The 23,261-nt window shown below is 36.2% G+C and overlaps 3 protein-coding genes across 17 annotated transcripts; 2 read left to right on the top strand and 1 right to left on the bottom strand.

Annotated features, from left to right (window-relative positions):
- The first annotated feature begins 390 nt into the window (after positions 1-390).
- Positions 391-3,723, top strand: LOC117905752 (protein DA1-related 1-like). Its single transcript, XM_034818631.1, has 2 exons — positions 391-893; positions 2,101-3,723. The coding sequence occupies exons 1-2, from the start codon at positions 391-393 to the stop codon at positions 3,524-3,526; spliced, it is 1,929 nt and encodes a 642-aa protein (XP_034674522.1). The 3' UTR covers positions 3,527-3,723.
- Positions 3,724-4,638: 915 nt separating this feature from the next.
- Positions 4,639-8,422, top strand: LOC117906321. The gene is made up of 3 exons (XM_034819308.1): positions 4,639-5,323; positions 6,108-7,934; positions 8,050-8,422. Exons 1-3 carry the CDS (start codon positions 4,824-4,826, stop codon positions 8,081-8,083), a joined length of 2,361 nt encoding a protein of 786 aa, XP_034675199.1. The 5' UTR covers positions 4,639-4,823; the 3' UTR covers positions 8,084-8,422.
- A 4,555-nt stretch (positions 8,423-12,977) lies between these two features.
- LOC117907138 lies at positions 12,978-19,032 on the bottom strand. Of its 15 annotated transcripts, XM_034820543.1 has the most exons (9): positions 18,842-19,032; positions 18,679-18,745; positions 18,447-18,523; positions 17,872-18,025; positions 16,067-16,198; positions 15,697-15,921; positions 15,599-15,613; positions 13,803-13,875; positions 13,494-13,572 (listed from the first exon to the last, which is right to left on the bottom strand). In XM_034820543.1, the coding sequence occupies exons 1-8, from the start codon at positions 18,889-18,891 to the stop codon at positions 13,852-13,854; spliced, it is 744 nt and encodes a 247-aa protein (XP_034676434.1). In that variant the 5' UTR covers positions 18,892-19,032; the 3' UTR covers positions 13,494-13,572; positions 13,803-13,851. The 15 variants fall into 15 exon arrangements, 14 of the variants coding, with proteins under 14 accessions (XP_034676425.1, XP_034676426.1, XP_034676427.1 ...); XM_034820534.1 differs by lacking the exon at positions 13,803-13,875 and having other exon boundaries at positions 12,978-13,572; XM_034820535.1 differs by lacking the exon at positions 13,803-13,875 and having other exon boundaries at positions 12,978-13,572; positions 17,872-18,019.
- Between the last annotated feature and the right edge of the window lie 4,229 nt (positions 19,033-23,261).

Genomic DNA, 23,261 nt, shown 5'->3' with positions numbered 1-23,261 from the left:
GTGTAATAAATAGACCATTTTATTATATCACACCTTATATCAATAATCCATTTTTATTTTATTTTATTTTTTCACTCCTAACTTTTAATTGTTAAAAAATAACTTTCTCCACCCGTCGAGGATGAGAATGGGGTGGGTTTGGGATGAACCATCCCCATACTCGGAAGAACCCATCCAATTCTCATTCCTATTAGCTGGGGCCTACACTCCGGTCGGGTCTATGCTTCTACAGGATTTCCTTTGAAATGGATCTCAGGGCCAGGACTTTCCCTCATGTAGCCGCCGGTCTACTTTTCTTTTTGGACCAAAACATTGGCTAAAGCTTCTAAAAATGACTCCTTCAGGAACACCAAGACGGCTATTCCTGGCTGATTTGCAAAGAGATACGACATGTCTCTACTCTCTGTACACGATCCGGCAATCGTTGCTGCATCTTCTTCTTGTCAGTGGAGCTACGATGTTTTCTTGAATTTTAGGGGAAAAGACACCCGCAATGGCTTCACTGCCCACCTCTATGAAGCACTGCACAATTATGGAATCAAGACTTTCATGGACGCCGACGGAGTTGCCAAAGGCGAGAAAATATCGCCAGCACTTGTTACAGCAATTGAAAAGTCTATGTTTTCCATTGTTGTTCTCTCTAAAAACTATGCTTCTTCCACATGGTGCTTGGAGGAGCTTGTGAAGATCCTCGACTGCAAAAACACCATGGGACAAACAGTTTTACCCATCTTCTACCAGGTGGATCCTTCTGATGTACGACGACAGAAAGGGAGTTTCGCAAAAGCCTTTGCTAAACATGAACAGAAGTCGAAGGAGATGGTGAGAGTGCAGATTTGGAAGGAGGCTCTCACTGAAGTTGCCAGTTTATCGGGCTGGGATTCCAGGCATAGGTAACCTTTCTATAGTCAGTAATGCTAAAGCTAAATCTTCTCAACCTTAGGGTTTTTTTCTTTTGAAATTTTGTTTGTTGGGAGATTACTTTTGATAATTGATTCATGGAGGAATTAAAGGTAAGAAGAACTAATGCAATCTGTGAAATATTTTGGTGGGGGTACTGAATTTTTCTGAATTTGTTGAGAAGCTATTGGGCAACTTTACTTCCTAAAATGGGGGAATTCAAACATTTATTTATAATTATAGCTAGAGAAACAAAGGTGGGTCTGAATTCCTTTTCAATATTCTCTTTTGGATTTTACCTTTTGAACCATTAAGTCAGTCAAAGTTCTACAAAATTTCTCACTTTTATCATATATATTTGAATTTCTATTTGATATTACTGTGCTCTTTGATTTATTATTGCATTATCAATGGCAATATGAACAAAGATAATAATTTTTATTAACTATTGTTTCTATAAATAAATTCTTAAAAAGCTTTTTTACATTCCTATTTATCTCATATTAGTTATAAATAAAATTGTTTCTCTTATAATAGAATACTTCATAAGGCTAAAATCAAACATATATCGAGGTTGTTTGATGATAATTTTAAAAAGCGTTTATAGTCTTTGTAACAGTTAAAAACAACTTTTCGAATAAAATTTTAAAGTATTAAAAATATTAGAAGTGCTTCTTAAAATTACTATGAGATAGATTCATGATTTGCTTTGCAATAAATATTTAGTTGGTAGACATACAAAGTCATGCGGCTTTTATTTTTAAGATACTTGTGTACATTTGATCTAAAGGCTTCCTCTCTTTTTTTCCCCATTTTATGAGAGGGAGATTTTCTAATTACCTTTTCAAAAGGGTTCAAGAGGATTATTTGCAAGTAGAAGTCATAATCTTGTGTAATTACCTTTGAATGGAACAAGCATTTTCCATATGATTATCGACTTTTAAAACTATTGGGGGATTAGTGTTTCTATTACCTTCCTTAATCTTCCTAAATGTAAAATTTGCATTTACTAGAATCACTTATAAGCATCAAAAAGTGCTAGCTTCACTCCCAAACCGGCTCTTAATGTATTTATACATATAGGTGCAATGAAAACATCTATATATTGTTATACTAAGTACTATTTTTATTAGTTGTTCCTTTATGGCTAGTCCTGATTAATTAATTACCACGTGTTTGCATGCACTTCAAATGTGGCAGGCCTGAGCCCATACTTATCAAGGAAATCGTTGGACTTATTTCAAATAGAAAGATTTGCAGATCCTCAAAGGACACCAAGCTGGCCATAAATGGGGAAGATGTTCTCACTGTAGGAATCTTTCAACAACATCATCACAAAGAAGTTTTCATGAAGCTCTCCAGCCATGTTATAGATTATATTAATGGCTTCCAGCTATCTTGTAAAGACAATGTCGGTTCTTTGCTATCTAGGAAGAGCAAACTTAAATGGAGAAGTGAATTAATGGATAATGAGTCTCAGTCAGAGGAAAATGAACAACTTTCCAGATCCATACAGGAAGACCTTATTTGTACTTATCCACCTCCTCTTGGAAATGAAAGTATCTATCAAGCCATTCCATTCCCTGTTTTGACCGGGTTCAAGATCTGTGCTGGTTGCGGTACCGAGATTTTTCTGAGGCGATATCTGAAGTGCATAGGCAAAGTTTGGCATCCAGAATGTTTTAGATGCCATGCTTGTAAGCAACCAATCTCTGACTATGAATTCTATCTCTCTGGAGAGTCACCTTATCATAAATCTTGCTACAAGGAAAAGTGTCGCCAAAAATGCGATGTTTGTGGGCATTTCTTTTGGGCAAACCCTGCTTGTCTTATGGAAGATAGGGAACATCCTTTCTGGGTCCGGAAGTACTGTCCTTCTCATCAGCATGATGGAACTCCTTCCTGCTTTAGCTGTGAGCGAAAGGAGCCATGGGACACAAGATATACAACTCTTAAAGATGGACGCAAGCTCTGCCTGGAGTGTCTAGACCATGCAATCATGGACACTCATGAATACCAGCCCCTCTATCTTAATGTGCAAAGGTTCTGTGAAAGCTTAAATATCGTAGTGGGGCAGCAAGTTCCATTACTCTTGGTTGAGAGACAGTCACCAAGTGAATCCACAGGGAGAGAAAAGAGCAGTACTCTCATAGACATGATCAAGGAGCCCTACAAAGGGGTACCTGGTTTCAAATTAACCACATTTCGCATTTTACATGGCCTTCCTAGGTTGCTGACTGGGGCAATCCTAGCTCACCTGATGATGCGTGTATGGCTGCAGCTTCAAGGCCGCCGATCTCTTACTCAGCATGCTGAAGGAGGTATCTGTCAGGTGCTAGCTTACATGTGGTTGAACACCGAGCTCATGTCGAGATATGGCAGTGATATTGCATCAACCTCATCATCCATGACACTCCCATCTCCATCAAGACAGGGCACTAGATCTAAGTTTGAGAGGAAGTTTGGCGAGTTCTTGAAATACATGATTGAATCGGATACTTCAGTATATGGAGATGGATTCAGAGCTGGTTATCGATCAGTTCTTAGACATGGACTTGGAAGAACAGTGGACCATATATTGATGACAGGAAGATTTCCAGATACCCCTGATCCTGAATTTAGGTGATTTTTTTTCCATCAAGTTCCAAGCTTAGCCTTGTGGTAGTAAAAAGCAAGAAAGAAAACTCTGATTTTTATAAGTAATGTCATTTTAATCATGAGGTAATTCCCAATTTATATATCCCACATATTGCAGAGCATAAGCCTCCCACCCAACCCCACAACCCCTTATTTCCCTGCCATGCCCACCCACAAGAAATAAGATAATCACCTCAAAATCCAAACTTTTCTTCTTCTGGGGGCCATTTCAATAGCATGAAAGTTCAAAATTACTCTAAATTAAATGATAATTTGACCTGCTGTAATATCGTTCTTTGTTCGTCTATAATTTATCCAACATTTCTTAAACCTTTCATTTTTTTTTTTTTCAATTTTCTTATTTATGTAGCATTGATTGAATTTATAAATGTTTTCCTACTTATACATTCATTACATCAAAAAAGTTATGGAATCATAAATAATTCATTGATTCAATCATTATCGAAACATAAAAACATCCAATTTATTAATCTAGATTATTGAAGATTAAATGGGGTGACAATTCATGTTAGTGGGTTGTGTTTGCGTCTTGTTAGACACTTGATTAAATAGATCAGATTAAAAATATAAACCCAAATACTACATAATTAATTTTACTCATTAAACCCATTTAATAATAAGATCCAATTTGATAATTTGATCAAGTTAAGTCTTATATAAGTATTAACTTTCTAATTTGAAATAATTATGATTTAATTAACTTATTTATTCAAAATCAAATTTTAAATGATCAAAATATGGATTAAGTTATAGTTATAACAAATTTAATCAACATGATTATTAAAATGGTCGTTGCCTTCTAAAACGACATAACCTTGGTTTGTTTTCTTTATTATAGCCCAAATGATGTAAATGGCCCACTTCTCTCTTTTTTCTTGGAATTATTCTTTATTATAGCCCAAGTGATGCAACTGGCCCACTTCTCTCTTTTTTCTTGGAATTATCGGACCATTGGACGCGGTTTCCACTTCTTTCGGCCTTGCGCTTGGTCGTTTTGCCGTATTGTCTGCTCTTTCCTTTTTCCTTTGAAATGAATCCAAGTCTTTCCTGATGTTTCCACTGCTATTCTTTCTTTTGAGAGCAAACCCTTTGCCAAGACTTCTAGAAATGAAATTGAGGAATTCTTCTCTTTTCCATAATCTAACTCGAAGATACTTCTTCAACCTCTCTCACGGTTTTCATTATAATTCCGTCTTTGGAATTATTACAATCAATTGTACCCTTTTTCTTTCGCAGGTTGATTTGCTAAGAGCTCCGACTATTTCATGTCTCTACTCTCTGCACATGATCCGGCAATGGCTGCTGCATCTTCTTGTCAGTGGCGCTACGATGTTTTCTTGAATTTTAGGGGAAAAGACACCCGCAATGGCTTCACTGCCCACCTCTATGAAGCACTGTGCAACTATGGGATCGAGACTTTCATGGACGCCAATGAAGTTGCCAAAGGCGAGAAAATATCGCCAGCACTTGTTACAGCAATTGAAAAGTCCATGTTTTCCATTGTTGTCTTCTCTAAAAACTATGCTTCTTCCACATGGTGCTTGGAGGAGCTTGTGAAGATCCTCCAGTGCAAAAACACCATGGAACAAACAGTTTTACCCATCTTCTACAATGTGGATCCTTCTGATGTACGAGAACAGAAAGGGAGTTTCGGAAAAGCCTTAACTAAACATGCACAGAAGTCGAAGGAGATGGAGAAAGTGCAGATTTGGAAGGAGGCTCTCACTGAAGTTGCCAGTTTATCCGGCTGGGATTCCAGGAATAAGTAACCTTTCTATACTCAGTTATGCTAAAGCTAAATCTTCTCAATCTTATGGTTTTATTCTTTAGAAATTTTGTTTGTTGGGCATTTACTTTGATAATTAATTCATGGAGGGATCAAAGGTAAGAAGAATTAATGTGATTTGTGAAATGATTTTGGTGGGGTTACAATTTTTCTGAATTTGTCGAGAAGGTATTTAACAACTTCCTAAAATGGGGGAATTCAAACATAGCAAGAGAAACAAAGGTGGGTCAAAATTCCTTTTCAATATTCTCTTTTGTATTTCACGTTTTGAACCATTAAGTCAGTCAAAGTTCTACAAAATATCTCAAATTTCTATTTGGTATTACTGTGTTCTTCGCTTTATTATTGTTATTATCAATGGCAATATGAACAGCCATACTAAATAAAACTGTTTTTCTTATAATAGAATCCTTGGTATGATGGGAGAGGCTAAAAGCAACCATCGATAGAGTTTGTTTAGCAATAATTTTAAGAAGTATTTCTGATTTTTTTTAACACTTGAAAATAATTCTTTTTTGATAAAAAATTTAGTGTTAGAGAAGTTAGAAATGCTTCCTAAAATCACCATCCAATGGATTCATAGTTTCCTTTACAACAAGCATTTGGTTAGTTGACATATAAAATCATGGCTTTCAGTTTCAAGTCATGTGGGTACTTGTGTATATTTGCTCTGAAGGCTTTTTCTCCCTTTATTTATTTTTTCCCTTTTTTCCTTATTAATTAATTAATTATCATGTGTGTGCATGCACTTCAAATGTGGCAGGCCTGAGCCCATGCTTATCAAGGAAATCGTTGGACATATTTCGAATAGAATGATTTGCAGATCCTCAAAGGACACCGAGCTGGCCATAAATGGGGAAGATGTTCTCACTATAGGAATCTGGGGCATGGGGGGAATTGGGAAGACGATCCTTGCCAGAGCTGTTTTTGATCACTTCTCTGGCCAATTTGAAGGTTGCTGTTTTCTTGAAAATGTTAGAGAAGATTCGGAAAAATATGGCTTACTTTATTTGTATAGGAAGCTTTTTTCCCAGCTATTAGGTGCGTCCAGTTCCAGCACAGGGTTCTCTTCTATGAAAGCAAGGCTCCGCTCCAAAAGGGTTCTTATTGTTTTGGATGATGTGGCTAATTCAGAGCAGTTAGAATTCTTAGCTGGAAAGAATCCTCAGTTTGGTCCTGGAAGTAGAATAATTATAACAACCAGAGGAAAACATCTATTAATTACATATGGAGTGAATGAAATACGAGAGGCTGAGGAACTGAGTCTGAAAACTGCTATCAGGCTCTTTCAACAATATCATCACACAGAAGATGTCATGACGCTCTCCAGCTATGTTATAGATCATATTAAAGGCTTCCAACTATTTTGTAAAGATGCTGTAGGTTCTTTGCTATTTGGGAAGAGCAAACTTGAATGTGGAAGTGAATTAATAGATAATGAGTCTCAGTCAGACGAAGATGAACAACTTTCCAGATCCATACAGAAAGGCTTTATTTATACTTATCCTCCTTCTCTTGGAAATGGAAGTATCTACCAAGCCATTCTATTCCCTGTTTCGACCGGGTTCAAGATCTGTGCTGGTTGCGGTGCTGAGATTATTCAGAGGCGATATCTGAAATGCATGGGCAAAGTTTGGCATCCAGAGTGTTTTAGATGCCATGCTTGTGAGCAATCAATCTCTGACTATGAATTCTATCTCTGTAGAGAGTCACCTTATCATAAATCTTGCTACAAGGAGAAGTGTCGTCAAAAATGTGATGTTTGTGGGCATTTCTTTTGGGCAAACCCTGCTGGTCCTATGGAACATAGGGAGCATCCTTTCTGGGTCCAGAAGTACTGTCCTTCTCATGAGCATGATGGAACTCCTTCGTGCGTTACCTGTGAGCGAAAGGAGCCATGGGGCACAAGATATACGACTCTCAAAGACGGACGCAAGCTCTGCCTGGAGTGTCTAGACCATGCAATCATGGACACTCATGAATGCCAGCCCCTCTATCTTGATGTGAAAAACTTCTTTGAAAGTTTAAATATTGTAGTGGAGCAGCAGGTTCCATTACTCTTGGTTGAGAGACAGTCGCCAAGTGAAGCCACAGGTGCAGAAGAGAGCACTGTCATAGACATGATCAGGGAGCCCTACAAACTGGTACCTGGTTGCAAATTAACCACATTTCACGTTTTGCACAGCCTTCCTAGGTTGCTGACTGGGGCGATCCTAGCTCACCTGATGATGCGTGTATGGCTGCGGCTTCGAGGTCACCGAGCTCTTACCCAACACGTTGAAGGAGGTATCTGTCAAGTGCTAGCTTACATGTGGTTGGACACCGAGCTCATGTCGGGATATGGCAGTAATATTGCATCAACCTCATCATCCATGACACTTGCATCCACTTCATCAAGAAAGGGGGCGAGATCTAAATTTGAGAGGAAGCTTGGCGAGTTCCTGAAATACCTGATTGAATCAGATACTTCAGTGTATGGAGATGGATTCAGAGATGGTTACCAGTCAGTTCTTAGACATGGACTTCGAACAACCGTTGACCATATATTAATGACGGGAAGATTTCCATATACCCCTGATCCTGAATTTAGGTGATTTTTTTTCATCAAGTTCCAAGCTTAGCCTTGTGGTAATAAAAAGCAAGAAAGAATTAAGATTTTTACATAGCAGTTTTCAGATTTAACGTGTTATTCTCTTACTGTGTAGTTTAATAAGTTGTATTGGCGATCAAGCTAGTTGAGGGCCTGACACTGAAGTCAGAGACTCACACAATCATACTACGAGAAGGGAACCATCTCTCAATGCTCTCCCTCCCACAGCTTATAGAGAAGCGTGATTCAATCTCTAAATCAATTGTCTCTCTGCCTCTCTCTTGCGCTCTCCCTCTATATATTGAAATGTCTGATTCAATAAGTATTTCAAGAACTCGGAATCAACCATCCCATATGTCGTTTGGTCTTGTTTTGATGCTCTTAATTCTTGGAAGTGATGTACGTGGTGGAGGCAGAACCCGAGTGTTTGGTGGCCTTGAAGTCGGCGTCTTAACTATTCGTGTTTCATCTCACTCTTAAAATAAGGATATATTAAATCCTATGCATGGATTGAGTGAAAACTTCAGATTTACTATGGTAATATTTTTGTGTGTGTGTGTGTATATATATATATATATATATATACAAAGAAAAAAAAAAAAAAAAACGAAGAGGAAAGATGCAGAATAGAAGAAAAACCATAGAGAGAAAAAAGGCAAGGATTCTAAAATCAAAGTTTCTAAAATTAAGTTTTTCAAAATCCTAAAATCAAAGATGTCTTAATACCACCCCTCAAGTTGGAGTGTGAAGGTCATTAACACCCAACTTGTGAATAAGGGAAGGAAAAACAATAGCTCCTAAAACCTTGGTAAAGACATCAATTAGTGCTTGGTATGAATATATGTAGTTCAAACTAAACCAACTTGAATTCTTTCATGAATCATGTGACAATCAATTTCAATGTGCTTAGTGAGTTCATAAAATATTGGATTTGTGACAATATGGAGAGAAGCTTTGTTGTCACAAAACAGGTGGCAGGTTGTGGATGGGTAACTTGTAGATCGTGGAGCAAGGAAAGGAGTCATTGAATTTCATAGGAAGTTGTAGTCATGGCACAAATATTCAGCTTCAATAGAAGAATGAGAAATCGTGTGTTGCCTTTTGGATTTCCAGGATCTAGGAGAAGAACCCAACAATATACAGTACCCAGTAATGGAAGGATGGGTTTTTGGACAAGTTGCCTAATCAGAATCACAAAAAGCATGGAGCTAAAGTGTATTAGATGAAGAAAGAAGAATGCCTTGACTAGGGGATTGTTTAATATACTGAAGCAAGCGATAAGCAACATCCAGATGTGGTCGTCTAGGATTAGCCATGAATTGACTAACAATCTGAACTGGAAAGACCAATATCTAGCCTAATGATAGTAAGGTAAATGAGACGTCCAACAAGCCGACAATATAAAGAAGCATCAGACAAAAGATCTCTACAAGTGGAAGTAAGTTAGAGTTTGGGCTCCATGGGTGTCTTGGTAGGTCGAGAACCAAGGAATCCAGTATCCTTCAAAATATAGACAGCATATTTTTGCTGGGAAAGATATATACCATGCTTAGAGCATGCCACTGCAAATTCAAGGAAATATTTAAGAGGACCAAGATCTTTCAAGACAAAGCAATCATGGAGATAATTCTTCAGAGATGAAATGATAGAAAGATCATTGCTACAGACCAAGATATCATCTACATAAACAACAAGAGCAATGAAGGAATTGCCAGAGACAATTTGGGTGGTTCTTTGCTTAGCTCTCTCTCATCGTTGGCCTATTTGACAACTTGACGTTCATAATGCCTTCCTAAAAGGTGACCTAATTACTGAAGAAGTGTATTTAGCTCAGCCATAGGGATTCATTGATTCATCCAAACTTGACCATGTGTGTAAACTCAACAAATCCTTGTACGGTATGAAACAGAGTCCTTGAGCATGGTATACTAAGCTCAGTCAATGCTTGTTTTCTTAGGGCTTTGTCAATTCGAAAGCTGATTCATCCATGTTTCTGTTTACTACTCCTTCCATGCTTATTGTTCTAGTTTACGTCGATGACATTATTGTTACAGGCACTTCTTCTCAACTGATTCACCTTCTCATCAAGCACTTTCACAGTAGCTTTGCTCTAAAGGACCTTGAACCTTTGCACTACTTTCTCGGTTTTCAAGTGTCTCATGTGGGGGACTCCATCCATCTGTGTTAAACGAAAAATATCCCCATGACTTGCTTAAAAGAGCTGATATGTTTGAGAACAAGGTTGCTTCCACTCCTATGTCCTCTGACACCTTACTCTTAATGTTTGACGGTGAGCCCCTTTCTAATCCTACTTCGTATCGTCAGATTGTTGGGGCATTACAATGTTGCACTTAACTTGACCTGATTTGAGCTTCTTTATTAACAAAGTACGTCAGTATATGCATGCTTCCACCACATATCACTAGACTACCGTTAAACGAATCTTGAGATATCTTAGAGGTACACATCTCATGGATCATCCTTACTGCATCTCCTGATTTCTCTCTATCTTGCTTCATGGAAGCAGATTGTGCATCACGTTCTAATGACTGGCGAAGCACCAGTGGCTAATGCACTTTTATAGGCCCCAACCTTATCTCTTGGTCATCCACAAAGCAATGAGTTGTTTCCCGAAGCAGCATAGAATTGGAGTATCGTGGCCTTGCAAATGCAACAGCAGAGGTGCTATGGCTGTGCACCGTACTCCATGACCTTGGCATTTCCTCTTTCTCACCTCCTGCTCTATTTGTGACAACATTAGTGCCCTTAATTTGGCCATAAATCCTGTCCTACCTGCAAGAACGAAACACATCGAGATTGATTATCATTTTGTGCAAGAGCGTGTTCTTGACAAAACGTTAACCGTTGAGTACACTCCATTTAGTGATCAGCTAGCCAATATTATGACTAAGCCACTACCTTCATCTTGATTCTTGACATTAAGAAGCAAGCTCACAGTGGTGCCTCACCCCATTCGCTTGAGGAGGGATATTAGAGTGTAAAACACTATAGCTATTTTGCTTTGCTATTACCTGCTATGCGGATAACAACTCTCTTATACAACACATTTTTGGCATTTTTTTTTTGTTATTTTTCTAGTATATAATAGAATTGTTTTTGCTCTAGCCATGTGCTGAGCAAACCCTAATCTCTCTGTTCTCCCTTTTCTCTCCTTTTTTTGCTTCACTTTATTCTCCCTTTTATCTATTCTTTAGAACCCAAAAAAAAAAAAAAAAAAAAACTATTTTCTATTTTTTGTTCTTAAAAAAAAAAAATAATAAGGTGTTTTCGAATAACAACTATTAAGACTTTTCAAATAACAATTTTTAATTGTTTTCACTTATTTTTTTAAGAGTGGTTTTAAAAAATAATTACATAAACATGGAGAATGATTAAAAATAAAGTACTAAATAGAAAAGTTATTTTTAAAACATATTTAAAAAGATATTAAAAACGTTTCTAATTTTCAAACAAACTTTTATTCTAAAAAAAAAATAATAATGATTAGAAAATAGATTTTAAAAACTGTTGTCAGAAATTGTTTTTAAAACTATTTTCGAAAATAATTATCAAACAATGCTAACATTATTGATAAATGAATAAGCTCATTATCTTTTCTCTTTTCAATTTGCTTCTTTTTATTATATTGTTAACTATATATTATAATAAATTTCAGCCACCTAAGGTTTGAACTAAACAAAATTAGTCACATTGCAATTGAAATTTAATTAAATATCTTCATTGTTTTGAATCAAAGGGAAGATGAACAAAAATAACAAATAAGACAATGTAATTGGAAAATTTTAAAATTAATTATGATTAAATATATTTAACACAAATATCAGGAGAGGTGAATGAAATTAATCTTATATATTATTAATAATATATTTATGATTGATTTTAACTAAAATGCCTTTAATATGTCATGTTTTTGTTAATAATGCTTATATTAAAAATGATTTTAAGAAGAATCATTTATTGTTTGGATATAAAATAAAATTGTACTTTTGACAATAAAATATTTGAAAGAATCAACGGGTTTTTATTGGGCTTTAATGGGAAGAGAGTTCAACAAAATGTAGAAGATAAGGTATTTTGGAGAGAGACTAAATGTGAGAAGTTTTCTATTAAGTCTCTGTACAAAGCATTAGTTTTAGGCCCTCCAGTCTCTTTCTCGTTGCTTGTCATTTGGAAAGCCTATATGCAGCCCAAAGTGACCATTTTTGGGTGGGAAGAAACGTAGGGAAAAGCTCTTAGTTTGGATTAACTTCAAAAGAGAGGATGACCTTTAACAAATAAATGCTACATTTGTCAAATGTATGAAGAATAAATAAATCGAATCTTCCTCCATTGTGCCAAGACAAGGACCCTTTGGGCGTTGTTTTTCTCTCTCTTTGGGGTGCAGTGGGTGCTACTAGCTACAATTAAGGTGACGCTTTTGGATTGGGATGGGTTCTTTGTGGGAAAAAAGAGAAAGAAAGTTTGGAGAGTATACCATTTGTGTATTTTTTGGACGGTTTGGAAGGTAAGAAACCAAATTGCGTTTGAGGATGATGCGTTGTCCATCAAAAGACTTAAAGAGTTCTTTTGTTTATTTTCTTTGGTCAGAGATATAATTATTTGTAAAAGATGGTCATTCGAGTTTAGTTGGTTTCATTGATTGAGTGGGATCTCATTGAGGGTGGAGTTTTTTTACACCTTCGTTTTTGACAACTAATCGTTCTAACTGGGGAGAGGGGGATGTTTCTTCTTTGTATACTCCAGGTTGTTGTTTTGACGACCCTTTTCAATACAGTTTTTTATCTTTTACTTATCAAAAAAAAAAAAAAAAAAAAGTACTCATCCACCAATTTCATCATGTAACACGAGGATTTTCTGTGTAGGGCACCAATGCAATGCTTTTGCGTTTCTTTTGAATTTTGGATGAAGTAGCTGCCACTACTTTCTATGTAGGTAATTCACTGATACTCTACCATGAGAACTCAACAAATAGCTATACAGAGACCTGAATGGAATGAAAGAGATGAAAATATGGGATATGAGTACCATTGAGAACTTGTCTTTTTATCATCAATGACATCCAAAAAATATATGAACCAACAAAGCTGTTTCCATTGGAACAGGGCTTAAAATATAGTATCATTTTACATTCTGAGTTCCTATGTTCATCAAACAATGGTGATGAAATATTTCTCCCATCACCTCTGGACGCATGAGGAAACCAACTAAAGTTAGGAGCTGGAAAATAGTGAAAGTAAGGCTAAAATTTACACAAGATCTGAACATCTACTGTCAATGTACACACCAAAATCTTCTACTGATGGCAAAGGGGAGACTCTCCTTGCTTCAGTTTTACTCCAAGGATGATTTTCAAGCTTTTAGTTGGGGTTGGAACTGAAGCTTTGTTGAGCTGTGTAATATGTTGAAAATTCAGAAGATAGGGCAATTTCAGTTCTCCATATTGTGGTGAGCATGGAGTTAATGCTAAAACAATGCTCTATCCCTGGGAACCTCCACGCCAGTACCCCCATTTGCTTATTCCACATTCTGACAGAAATTGCTGATAATCATGTTCAAGTTTTGCATGAGCATGAGACACCTCCTCAGCAGAACCTTGAGTTTGAGCTTCTGAAGGGTTCTGCATGAAAGTTTGAAAATCACCAGCATGTCAAGTGTAAAGAAATTGAATGTTCAGATCAAAGAGAGTGAAAATTTGTGGTTTAATAGGAATATATCTCATTTCACAGCATAAGATTCAAGACCAATCACAGCCCATTTGGTGGACCAATAAATAAAAAAAAAGAAGGGAAAATTCAGAAATTTATGCAACACATAATTATTCAGTCATGCCAATTAGTTCTGCAAAACCTTCAAAATCTGGAGTTGCTGCAAACGTAATCTTCTAATGCTTTTGTTGTCATCGGTGTGTTTGAAATCTCTCCTATCAACATAGAAGGAGCCAATTCTTATGAACTTTTCAGACTGCTGTATCACATAATTTTAGGCTTTTTGAATTTTTGTAGATAAATGGACAAGGACAACTTATGCAGGTAAAAAAGGGTTCTTCCAACAATTATCATGCTATTTAGAAAGCAAAATTTACCTTGTTAAGAAAACTTCTTGTTCAAATCATATTTATGCAGGGAAATTATGTTTTCTTTAATTTTAATTCTAACTATTAGTACTTTTATTTTACAGTAGTACTTTCATAATAATCAAACACTGCCTAAAGAGTAAAAGGACAACATGGTGCAATTCAGGCTTCCTACCAATCATGGTAATGAACAATATCTAATCCGAAAGCTCTGCTTCATTATGCAAGATTTAACATAACTGACGAGCACGTATATTTCCGATTTATAAAGTATTCATTACTACATAACATATTGTTCAATTACTCTATCCATGCTAGACAACAAACATGGATAGACACGAACACCCTATCCATATCTTCTTCACTATGTTGTTTATTCTGCATAAAGGGATGAAATTCATAGTTTGCCAGAATGGAAGTCCATGCAGCAAACAGAGTCCAAGACAAATTAGGAAAACATGAATTTAGAAAAATGTTTATTAATCAAATGAGAAAGGTATATAAACTTAATTGGAAACACTAACAAATATTGATTTCTGTAAGAAACTTATACAAACTTCATGGAAAACAGGTTTCTCACAAGTCCTCCAGTATTCCCTGAAAATTTCCAAAATCTCCCTTGTAGTTTCTAAAACATTTAAAAATATTAGAGCATGGACTCAAATCCTCACAATGTAAGCTTTTAGGAAAATTGGTAACTCAACTTAGTATCAGAGCTCATGTTAACTAGAATTTAACATGCTGTCTATGCTTGTCACATGCAAGTATAGGGCTGTTTGAGGCATTAGAAAAATGGCTTCCTTGTTTTTGCTTCCCAGTCATGGAAACAGGTTCATGCCTAAAACTAAGCTTCTGCTAATGAATTCATTCGATAATTCTTTGCAACTAGAAACAAAGTTCATTTCAAGAGTAAGAAAATGAAAGCAGGTGATGAGGTCTTTACCTAAAGATTAAAAAATAAAGAAATGAGTAGTCAAAGGAGCAAATGAAAAAGTACAAAAAACCGTAAGAAACCAAAAGCACCTAACAAAAACCGTACCAAGAGGCAAAACTGTTATAGGTATAAATCAAGTGTAGTGTGGCCCTTTAGCAAGAAAGAAGCATGTGTTTGCCAAAATCTTCATAGATGAGTTTTCTATACAATGAAATGAGCAGAACTCAAAATATTTGTTACCTCACCTTTGATGCTAGCTGAATCACCAATTCGCTTTAATAAGACAAACTTTTAGTCTGCATAAGACTGTAAAGGAAAGCCAAAAGCTCTGCTCCATTGGATTGTCTCAACTCCAATGATCCAAGGAGTAATACTCATTTTATCTCCCTAATTTATTCACTCAAAGGCTAACTGATCCCAAAAGTTGAATATCAGGTAAATTTGGCATTAAAATTTATATCCAGCAGTTACTCAGACTCTATTTGTTCACAGTTGTACTAATCCTTTCACTGAGAAAAAATAAATTTCAAAATCAAGTACAAAATGGTGAAAAGAAAGAATGACCTAAAAAACCACCAAGATTTAATCACATAAATTTAACCTCCATCTCATTGACTGAAAATCAGATGCACTGACCTGCAATATACCCAGCTAACTTAACAATAAAAGAAAATTATAAAAAGAAAGAAAAAAAAAAAGAAAAGGAATTACAATAGAACACACCAAAAACTTACAATGGAATCCGGTTGCAGTCCAGTGTCCAGAGTATCTGGTTCCCTTATGTCATCAAGAGCAGATTTCCACCGTACACTTTTGGATCCATGATAATCTACCTCTGATTCATTAACAGCTTGATGTCTCAAATCTCCAACAACTCTATTTTGAAAGGCACCAATTATGCATCTGATGCAAAATGCTATAAGAGGAACCAGAACTAGAAAATAACCAGTTGTTTTAGCCTGATAATAAGATTGACAAACCTTCTGAGATTACTAGTACTGATGAACTTCCAAGAAAAAGATATTGACAATAAGATAAAATCAGCATAAACTATCAATGATAAGGAAAGCACCTATTCTGCAAAAATAACAAGAATGGACTTACATGTGATAAGCTATGGAAGGATGGTGCCACAGTGCATAACTTTTGGTTTAACCGCCCGCCCAAGACTTCCAAAGAGTGTTGATGTCTTTTCAATGTATCAAAGCTAGATAACTTGCTTTTCTCAGTTTGAAACTGATAAAAACACAAACCATGTGCAGCTTTAGAAGCCAGAAAAAGTCCAAAACATTCTAAAATTCAGAAAACAATATTGATGGAGGTCCAGCATGAAGGATACTATTGGCAGCGATTTCCATAATAAATTTGACCTTTTTTATGCCAGAGCATGCTCCAAAAAATTTAACAAAGGACATGGTTCAAGTCATAGATATGATAAAAAAAAAATTAGTTTAAGGAAAAGAATTGTTGAACCAGGAGGCAAGTTAGAATGTTTTATGGTTCTTACAAAGGTAGGCAAAGTCTGCCCAGAGCCGGATAACAGAAATGTTGTAGTTATAGCCTGAAAAGCTGTTCAACCTGTGATGATCCACTTATCAATTTTAATTACAGCTAAGATTTTTAATATATTATTTACTAACATGACTGTTACTACTTATATTCTCATGCTACTGCAATATTAAAAATTAACATATTTCAATAAAAATGTGTTGGCATAATGGGTTCAGTTTGGACAATTCTGGATAATATGAATTCAACCCTACCAAAGAAGCTAACATGTGACAATGAACACTGAAGAGGATCAGGACTCAGGAGACATGGTGATGTATTGTCATTTTCCTCCTTTGTTTTTGACCATTGTGTTTCCAAATATGTGTCAATAATCTTGTTCTTTCATTAACAGTATTTCTCAGTTTCAGATGGAAATATATATGCATCATGTGTGTGTGTGTGTGTGGATAAATAATTAAATAATTTAGTCTTTGTGCCACAGGAAATGTCTCCTAGGGGGTACAACATGATTCCCTATAACACCTTGTCATCACTATGGAGGCACGACAGGAAATGGCTCCTAGGGATACAACATGATTGCCTATAACACCTTGTTGTCAATATGTGGACATCTATGTTGCAACTTTGGGATGCAAAAGTGAACATGCCTTTTGACCATCCTAATATGCTTTAAAGAGGCCCATCTTGAACCTACTAGTATCATTTGTATTATAATTACGTTGTGGTAAGTGCCATAATCTGTTTCAACTATGGTATTTGACTATGTTATATTCTAGGACCTTGTTAACAGTTCTAGTATTCAGGTGGGAGATACTACAGGATGAGTAGAAGTTATGTGAACGTATATTATATAAGAAATGTATATATTTTTTCAGAAATGTATATTTATCCCTTCTCAATTTCAGATTTCCTGAAACAGGGGATAACCATGCATGAAGGTGAAGCCCCATCCCTCAAGGCATGCACCTCACACATCTTGAAACTTGTGTGCCACCCTCATGCCTTCACTAAACACCATATGCAAGTTACACATCCTTGTTCCCTCTTTTCAGAATGAGAACCAAACACATATATATAGATTATACCTAGTGGTTCATAATTAGGAAACCTACTAATTTTACATCCAAAACCGTCATCCTCTTTTCTTGTATAAGAAGAACATTTATAACAAATGTTATTGAGAACAGAATTACATGTAACAGTGGTTATATAACAAGCAAGAAGCTTATAAACATATCGAGATAAAGATTGATTACATTATACTTATGCATTCAACAAACAAAATGCTGGACATACATATCACAATTGCAACTATTCCAAGATTTAACAACTAAAATGTAAGCATGACATGGAAAAAGAACTCAAATTAATCTATGATATTATCTTCGAATGCACACCTTCTGAGTCTCTCCCACAGCAGAAGAAGGAATATTGAGGTGCTGCCCACAGAAAACAAGGTCGATATCCTCTATATTCTTATTAGCTGCAGCAACTGAATATATGGACACCCCATATTGCTTCGATATCGAACTCAAAGTTTCACCTCTGCCACTCAAAAATTTCAAAACGGCAGGCAGAACATATTAATGTAGCTTAATCAGTTCAATTACTTCACAAATTAACTCTACATTTTTTTTCTCTCTCTCCTGACTTCAACTATATCTAAATTCCCACATCTACAACAAATCTATACACAAACCTACTAAATCTCATTCAAATACTTTTTGAGCCAAATTTAACAGAAGGATTTAAAAACGCTGATTTTCCTAAATTTTCTTTTGCTGTAAACATCTTTTCAGCAGACTTGACCTCAATTCTTAATCCAAATTCCGCCAAATAAACCCCATTACTCCCTAATTGGAAAACCACACAATCCAAAATACAAGCATCTAGACATGAATACAAGTGAAAATTTTACTTAGTAGTAAATTGATAAAATTCAAATTCTATATATGAATGTATTTTCTTTTACTCTTTGACCATGTGCACTGAATTGTGCTTGGTGGAGTGTTGACCCTTTGAAATCTCCTGAATTTGAAACCTCCATTTCTGCAGCCACAAAACCCGTAGGCAATTACAGTCAATCCCAACAATTACTCAGTTAAACCCTCTGTCTGGCTACTGAGAAAAAAATTACGAAAAAAAAAAACCCTTAGTTTTCTCAGCAATCAAACACAGGTAAAAGATTGAGAGAGAGAAAGAACCTCAGTGAGCATTCGGAAATGCTTCTTGAACGATCTCTGCTTGCTTATCCACGAATCCAAACAGAGCCTGGAAGTAAAACAATTCAATAATAATAATAATAACAATAAGAAGAGGAAGAAGAAGAAGAAGAAGAAGACGAAGAAGAAGAGGAAGAAGAAGAACCTCTGAGATGAAAATGTGAGTATTGGTGTGTGACATAGTTTCAGTTCCATGAGAGAATGAGGGAAAATCAAGCGATTCCAATTTGGGAAAGAAAAATAAAACGATTTTGGGTGGCTTGGACTGGTCCTCAGAGGACCCAGCTCACCCAGGAACCAAACCCCTGAAGCCAATCACAGCCGGAGGGGCTTCCTCTAAAATATTCCTTTTCTATAAATATTTTTAAAAATAAAAAATAACAAAATATATATCGTGAAAATTCAGAAGAGGAGAAGCCATCCAATAATTGCACATGAGTTTCGGGGCACCGATCCAACAGTTGGACCACCGGGCCTGGTTGGCCTACCCCAGCCCATTAACATCAATAACCATTCTGCAAACAAAAATAGGGTGCTTCTTAAGTACCGACCAAGCTGAGCCACCGATCCAGGGGGTCAAGCATGGGGTCGTCTGGTTTGACCATATGGTTTAACTCCTTCTGGTCCAAATGGTGATTCAAACAAGAATCTGGACCCGTCGATGATTCAATCCATCTGGACCATTGAAATAAAAAGTATTATAACAAGTATCTAAATAATAAAAATAATAATTATTATAATAGTTTGATATAAAATCTATGGAAAATTTCTTCCAAGTCAAAATATTTTGCTTCCAATCTTTTAGAAAGAATTTTCATCAATTTTATGTTTAATTTCAATTAATCCTAGTGTGGACCCCGCATTTTGGCTCATGCGTTTTCCACTCGATGGCGAAACTAAAAATTTGGCTTTTAGAAAAAGACTTGGAGCCGCCACTTATTTTTGTTTTATTTTTTTTAAGGGAAAAACCAAATAAGAAAGAAAACCCTAAGTGCGACTCCTTGTTTTGGAAAAGGTGATCTGCGAAAAATCGGATCAGGCTCGGGGGTCAGGTTACTTATCGGGAAGATACGGTAAAGACCATAGCACCCCTCTAAATCCCTAAAGTCGGGTCTCTACTAATAAAATGAAGCTGGCATGACAATCAGTAGGAAAAATCAATGGATACTCAAATTGATCATGCACATATGAGAATCAAAACACCCAATAAAGAACGATCAAAGTGGGGAGCGGGGCGTACCTTGGCATCAAACGATCAATGCGCTATCAAGAGAGCGGGTTAGTACACAATTAAGAAACAATCTCATGCATGTCAGAGAGTAAGATGTATAATAATCCAATCAAACTATCAACCAATCAATTGTAAAGTCACCCAAGTGGGGCCCCTACCAAAGCCCGTTTATTAAGCATGACTTAATGTCACAGATCCCATTATTCTGGAATTATGGAAAATTCGTTCACGCTTATTAAAATCAAGAGGAGCAAAGAATCATTTGAAAACCAGAGCGGAATTAAAGCTATTTGAGAGAAAATTAGATTTTAGAAATTTAATTTTAAAATTGGAATCTCGAAGATCACTAGGAAATTGGAGTTTTAGAGTTTATTTGAACATCATACTTTCAAAGGTTGAATGTGAGAATGAGATTTTTAGAAATTGAATTTGAAAGAGGTTGGAATTTTGAAAACGATTTGAGGGTTCGGGATCTTAAAGAAAGATTAAGTTGAGAAAAGTGGGACTTTGGGAGTTAAATTTTGAAAGAAATCAGAATTGTAAGTTATTTGAGAAGTAGAGATTATGAAAGTCGATTTATAAAAAAGTCGGCAATCTTGGAAATCATTCGAAGGCAGAATTTATAGAAATAATGCATAAAATAATAGTGATAACGATAACAATAAGTAGCGGGATAAATACGGGGATTAGGGCATGGGAAATTGAAAATTAAGTTCAGAGATAGGACAATTGGAATTTCAGATAACTAAATTTAGAAATCGGAATTTTGAAGAGTTAGACTTTAATGATTGAGATTTTTAGGAGAAATAAATAGGTAAGTATAGAATAATGCTACTAATTAATCGAAACGATATTGGAACGGATGAAAATGAACAGTGAGGTTTGTGAGATTAAAAATTAAATTAGGAAGTCAGGTTTTTGAAGAATTGGACTTTGAATAAGTAAATAAATATAGGATGACAATTCTGCTCAAGGAAAATAACATTTAAACGAATAAAGAAGAATAGTGGAATTTTTAGGGTTGAAAATTAAGTTAGGACATCGGATTTTTGAAGGTTTAGACTTTAAACAACTAGATAAAAACGGGATTTATAATTCTAATTAATGAAAATAAGATTTAAGCGAATTATTGAAAAATTAAATTTAGGCATGGGATTTTCGGAGGAGTAGATTTTAAATAAATAGATAAATAAGAGAGGATAATTTTAATTGATGAAAATAAGATTTAAACGAATTGTGGAATTTTTAGAATTGTAAAATCAAATTACGATATGGAATTTTTGAAAGATTAGACTTTAAATAACTAGATGAAAATGGGATTATAATTCTAATTTATGAAAATAAGATTTGAACAAATAGTAGTATTTTTTTTGGGATTGAAAGATTAAATTATGACGTTGGATTTTTGAAGAAGGGAAATTTTAATGATTGGAGTTTTTAAATGAGATAAATAAAGATATACGAGATAAAAATAATAATTGAAAAACATAATATCTAAACGTATGAAATTGAATAGTCGAATATTTGAGATTGAAGATTAATTTGGGAAGATGTTTGAGTTCCGGAAATTAGATTAAAATCTTGAATCTTGAAAATTGACCCTGGAAATGGGGAGCTAAAAAAAGAACATTCTAAAATAGAAACTCTTAAAAATTAGAAAAGGATTTTGGGAAATGAAACTTTGAAAATGAAGATTTTGACAATTAAATTTGAAAGTTAAAAGGGTGAGGATTGAAGCTTGATATTGAGAATGAAGAGGTTGTACGAATAAACAAATATATATGTATGAGTGACACTCTCCACTGCATGCATGCATGAAAGTAAGTGGAGCAAGTGGGCTTTGGAAGTGGGCTTAGGATGGAATGGCGCTGATAGGAACCAAAAACGGAACTGATTGGAACGCTCTTTATGACCCCCGAGCATGCATGTCGAGCTAAATTATTGGGCCAATGCGGACTTGGGCTGATATGGCATGCTCGGATTAACTAATGAACGATTTCCCGAGGATCCAGGTAATCCAGGCTGTGGCCCAGACCCGGACCCGGACCCAGCCATTCCCCCTTACATATAATGAGAAGCTGACCCAAGCATCGCCATAATATCTCCTTGACCCATGCATTTTTTTTTGGAATAAATTATGCTTAAATCTCCCTCTGAGGCTCTGACCCGAGCCCTCAATTCATTCAAAAACGCCAATTCCATAAGCAAAAGCTGAACTCTCTCACTCTGACTTTTGTTGTTCTTTGTTATTCCAAACCCAACAACAAGTATTTTGAACACTCAAATCAATACCGTTTGCCGCCGCCACCCCAAAGAACACCACTTGCATCACCACACCAGGAGCAGTAGCATTGACACAAAAACAAAGAACCTCTCTCCGAGAACAAAAGGGCATGCGGGGTGGTTTGATGAGTGTATGTATGAGAAGGAAGGCTAAGCGGGGTGGTTGGATAATGGGCGTGAGGATGAGTGTGAGAAAACGGGCAGTGGGTGTTGAGAGTGTAGAGAGAGAAAAGGTGGTGGCATGCATGGGTATCCTGCTATTGTGAGAGGTGGACATGGATGGATAGAGAAAGGAGGGTGGCTGTGACGTAGGTATTCATGCATGTCGGGATGAAGCTAAATGGGTAAGGACCGAAGGATTGATGAGGGGTATGGGCTTGAAAGGCTAGATGGGTGTAAAAGGATGTGATCGAAGGGAAATAGGTTCAGTGGGTGGTTTAAGGGAGATAAAAAGTTGAGTATGATCACGGGTATGGGTTGGGGCGTGTCATGCAGCGGAGCTCAGAAGAGTGGTGACGGTGAAAAATTCTGGATAGTGGCACCCCCATTCTGGTCTTCATGGCTGTACTGGTCCGGGTCCGTTGGATTAGAGGGCATGTCGGGTTCCCTGCTTTTAGCCATTTCTGAACGATATTCTGTGGTCCCCTTCAGCAAACGTTCTTTTAGTGCATCTAGGTCATGGCATTTGCCTGAGAGAACGCCGTTGTTATCCATAGATAGGCAAGAGGATGGCCTCATTTTTCTGATCAATCTGGGTTCAAATTTGAGGAAGGAGGCCCAGGAGTGGCAATGGCAACAGAGAGTTGAGATTGTAGAGGATTATAAAAAAAACTAAATTATCAAAGCTATCCTTGGTGACCCCAAACAGCTGGGTCAGACCAAGAGCTGAGCCAAAAAAAAATTGTAGTTACAAAAAAAAAAAAAACTTCCGCAATGGAACATCTTTTAAAAAAAACCATTATGCAGTCCAACACCAATTAGTGATGCCACCGAAGTAACAAGCTTGACACGTTCTAAAAATTCTGGGGTGAAACCAAGTCTATTTGCGGTA

This window comes from Vitis riparia, chromosome 18, assembly GCF_004353265.1.
Source record: "Vitis riparia cultivar Riparia Gloire de Montpellier isolate 1030 chromosome 18, EGFV_Vit.rip_1.0, whole genome shotgun sequence".
In the NCBI taxonomy this organism is placed as follows: domain Eukaryota; kingdom Viridiplantae; phylum Streptophyta; class Magnoliopsida; order Vitales; family Vitaceae; genus Vitis; species Vitis riparia.
This window is presented reverse-complemented; position numbering and strand designations above follow the sequence as displayed.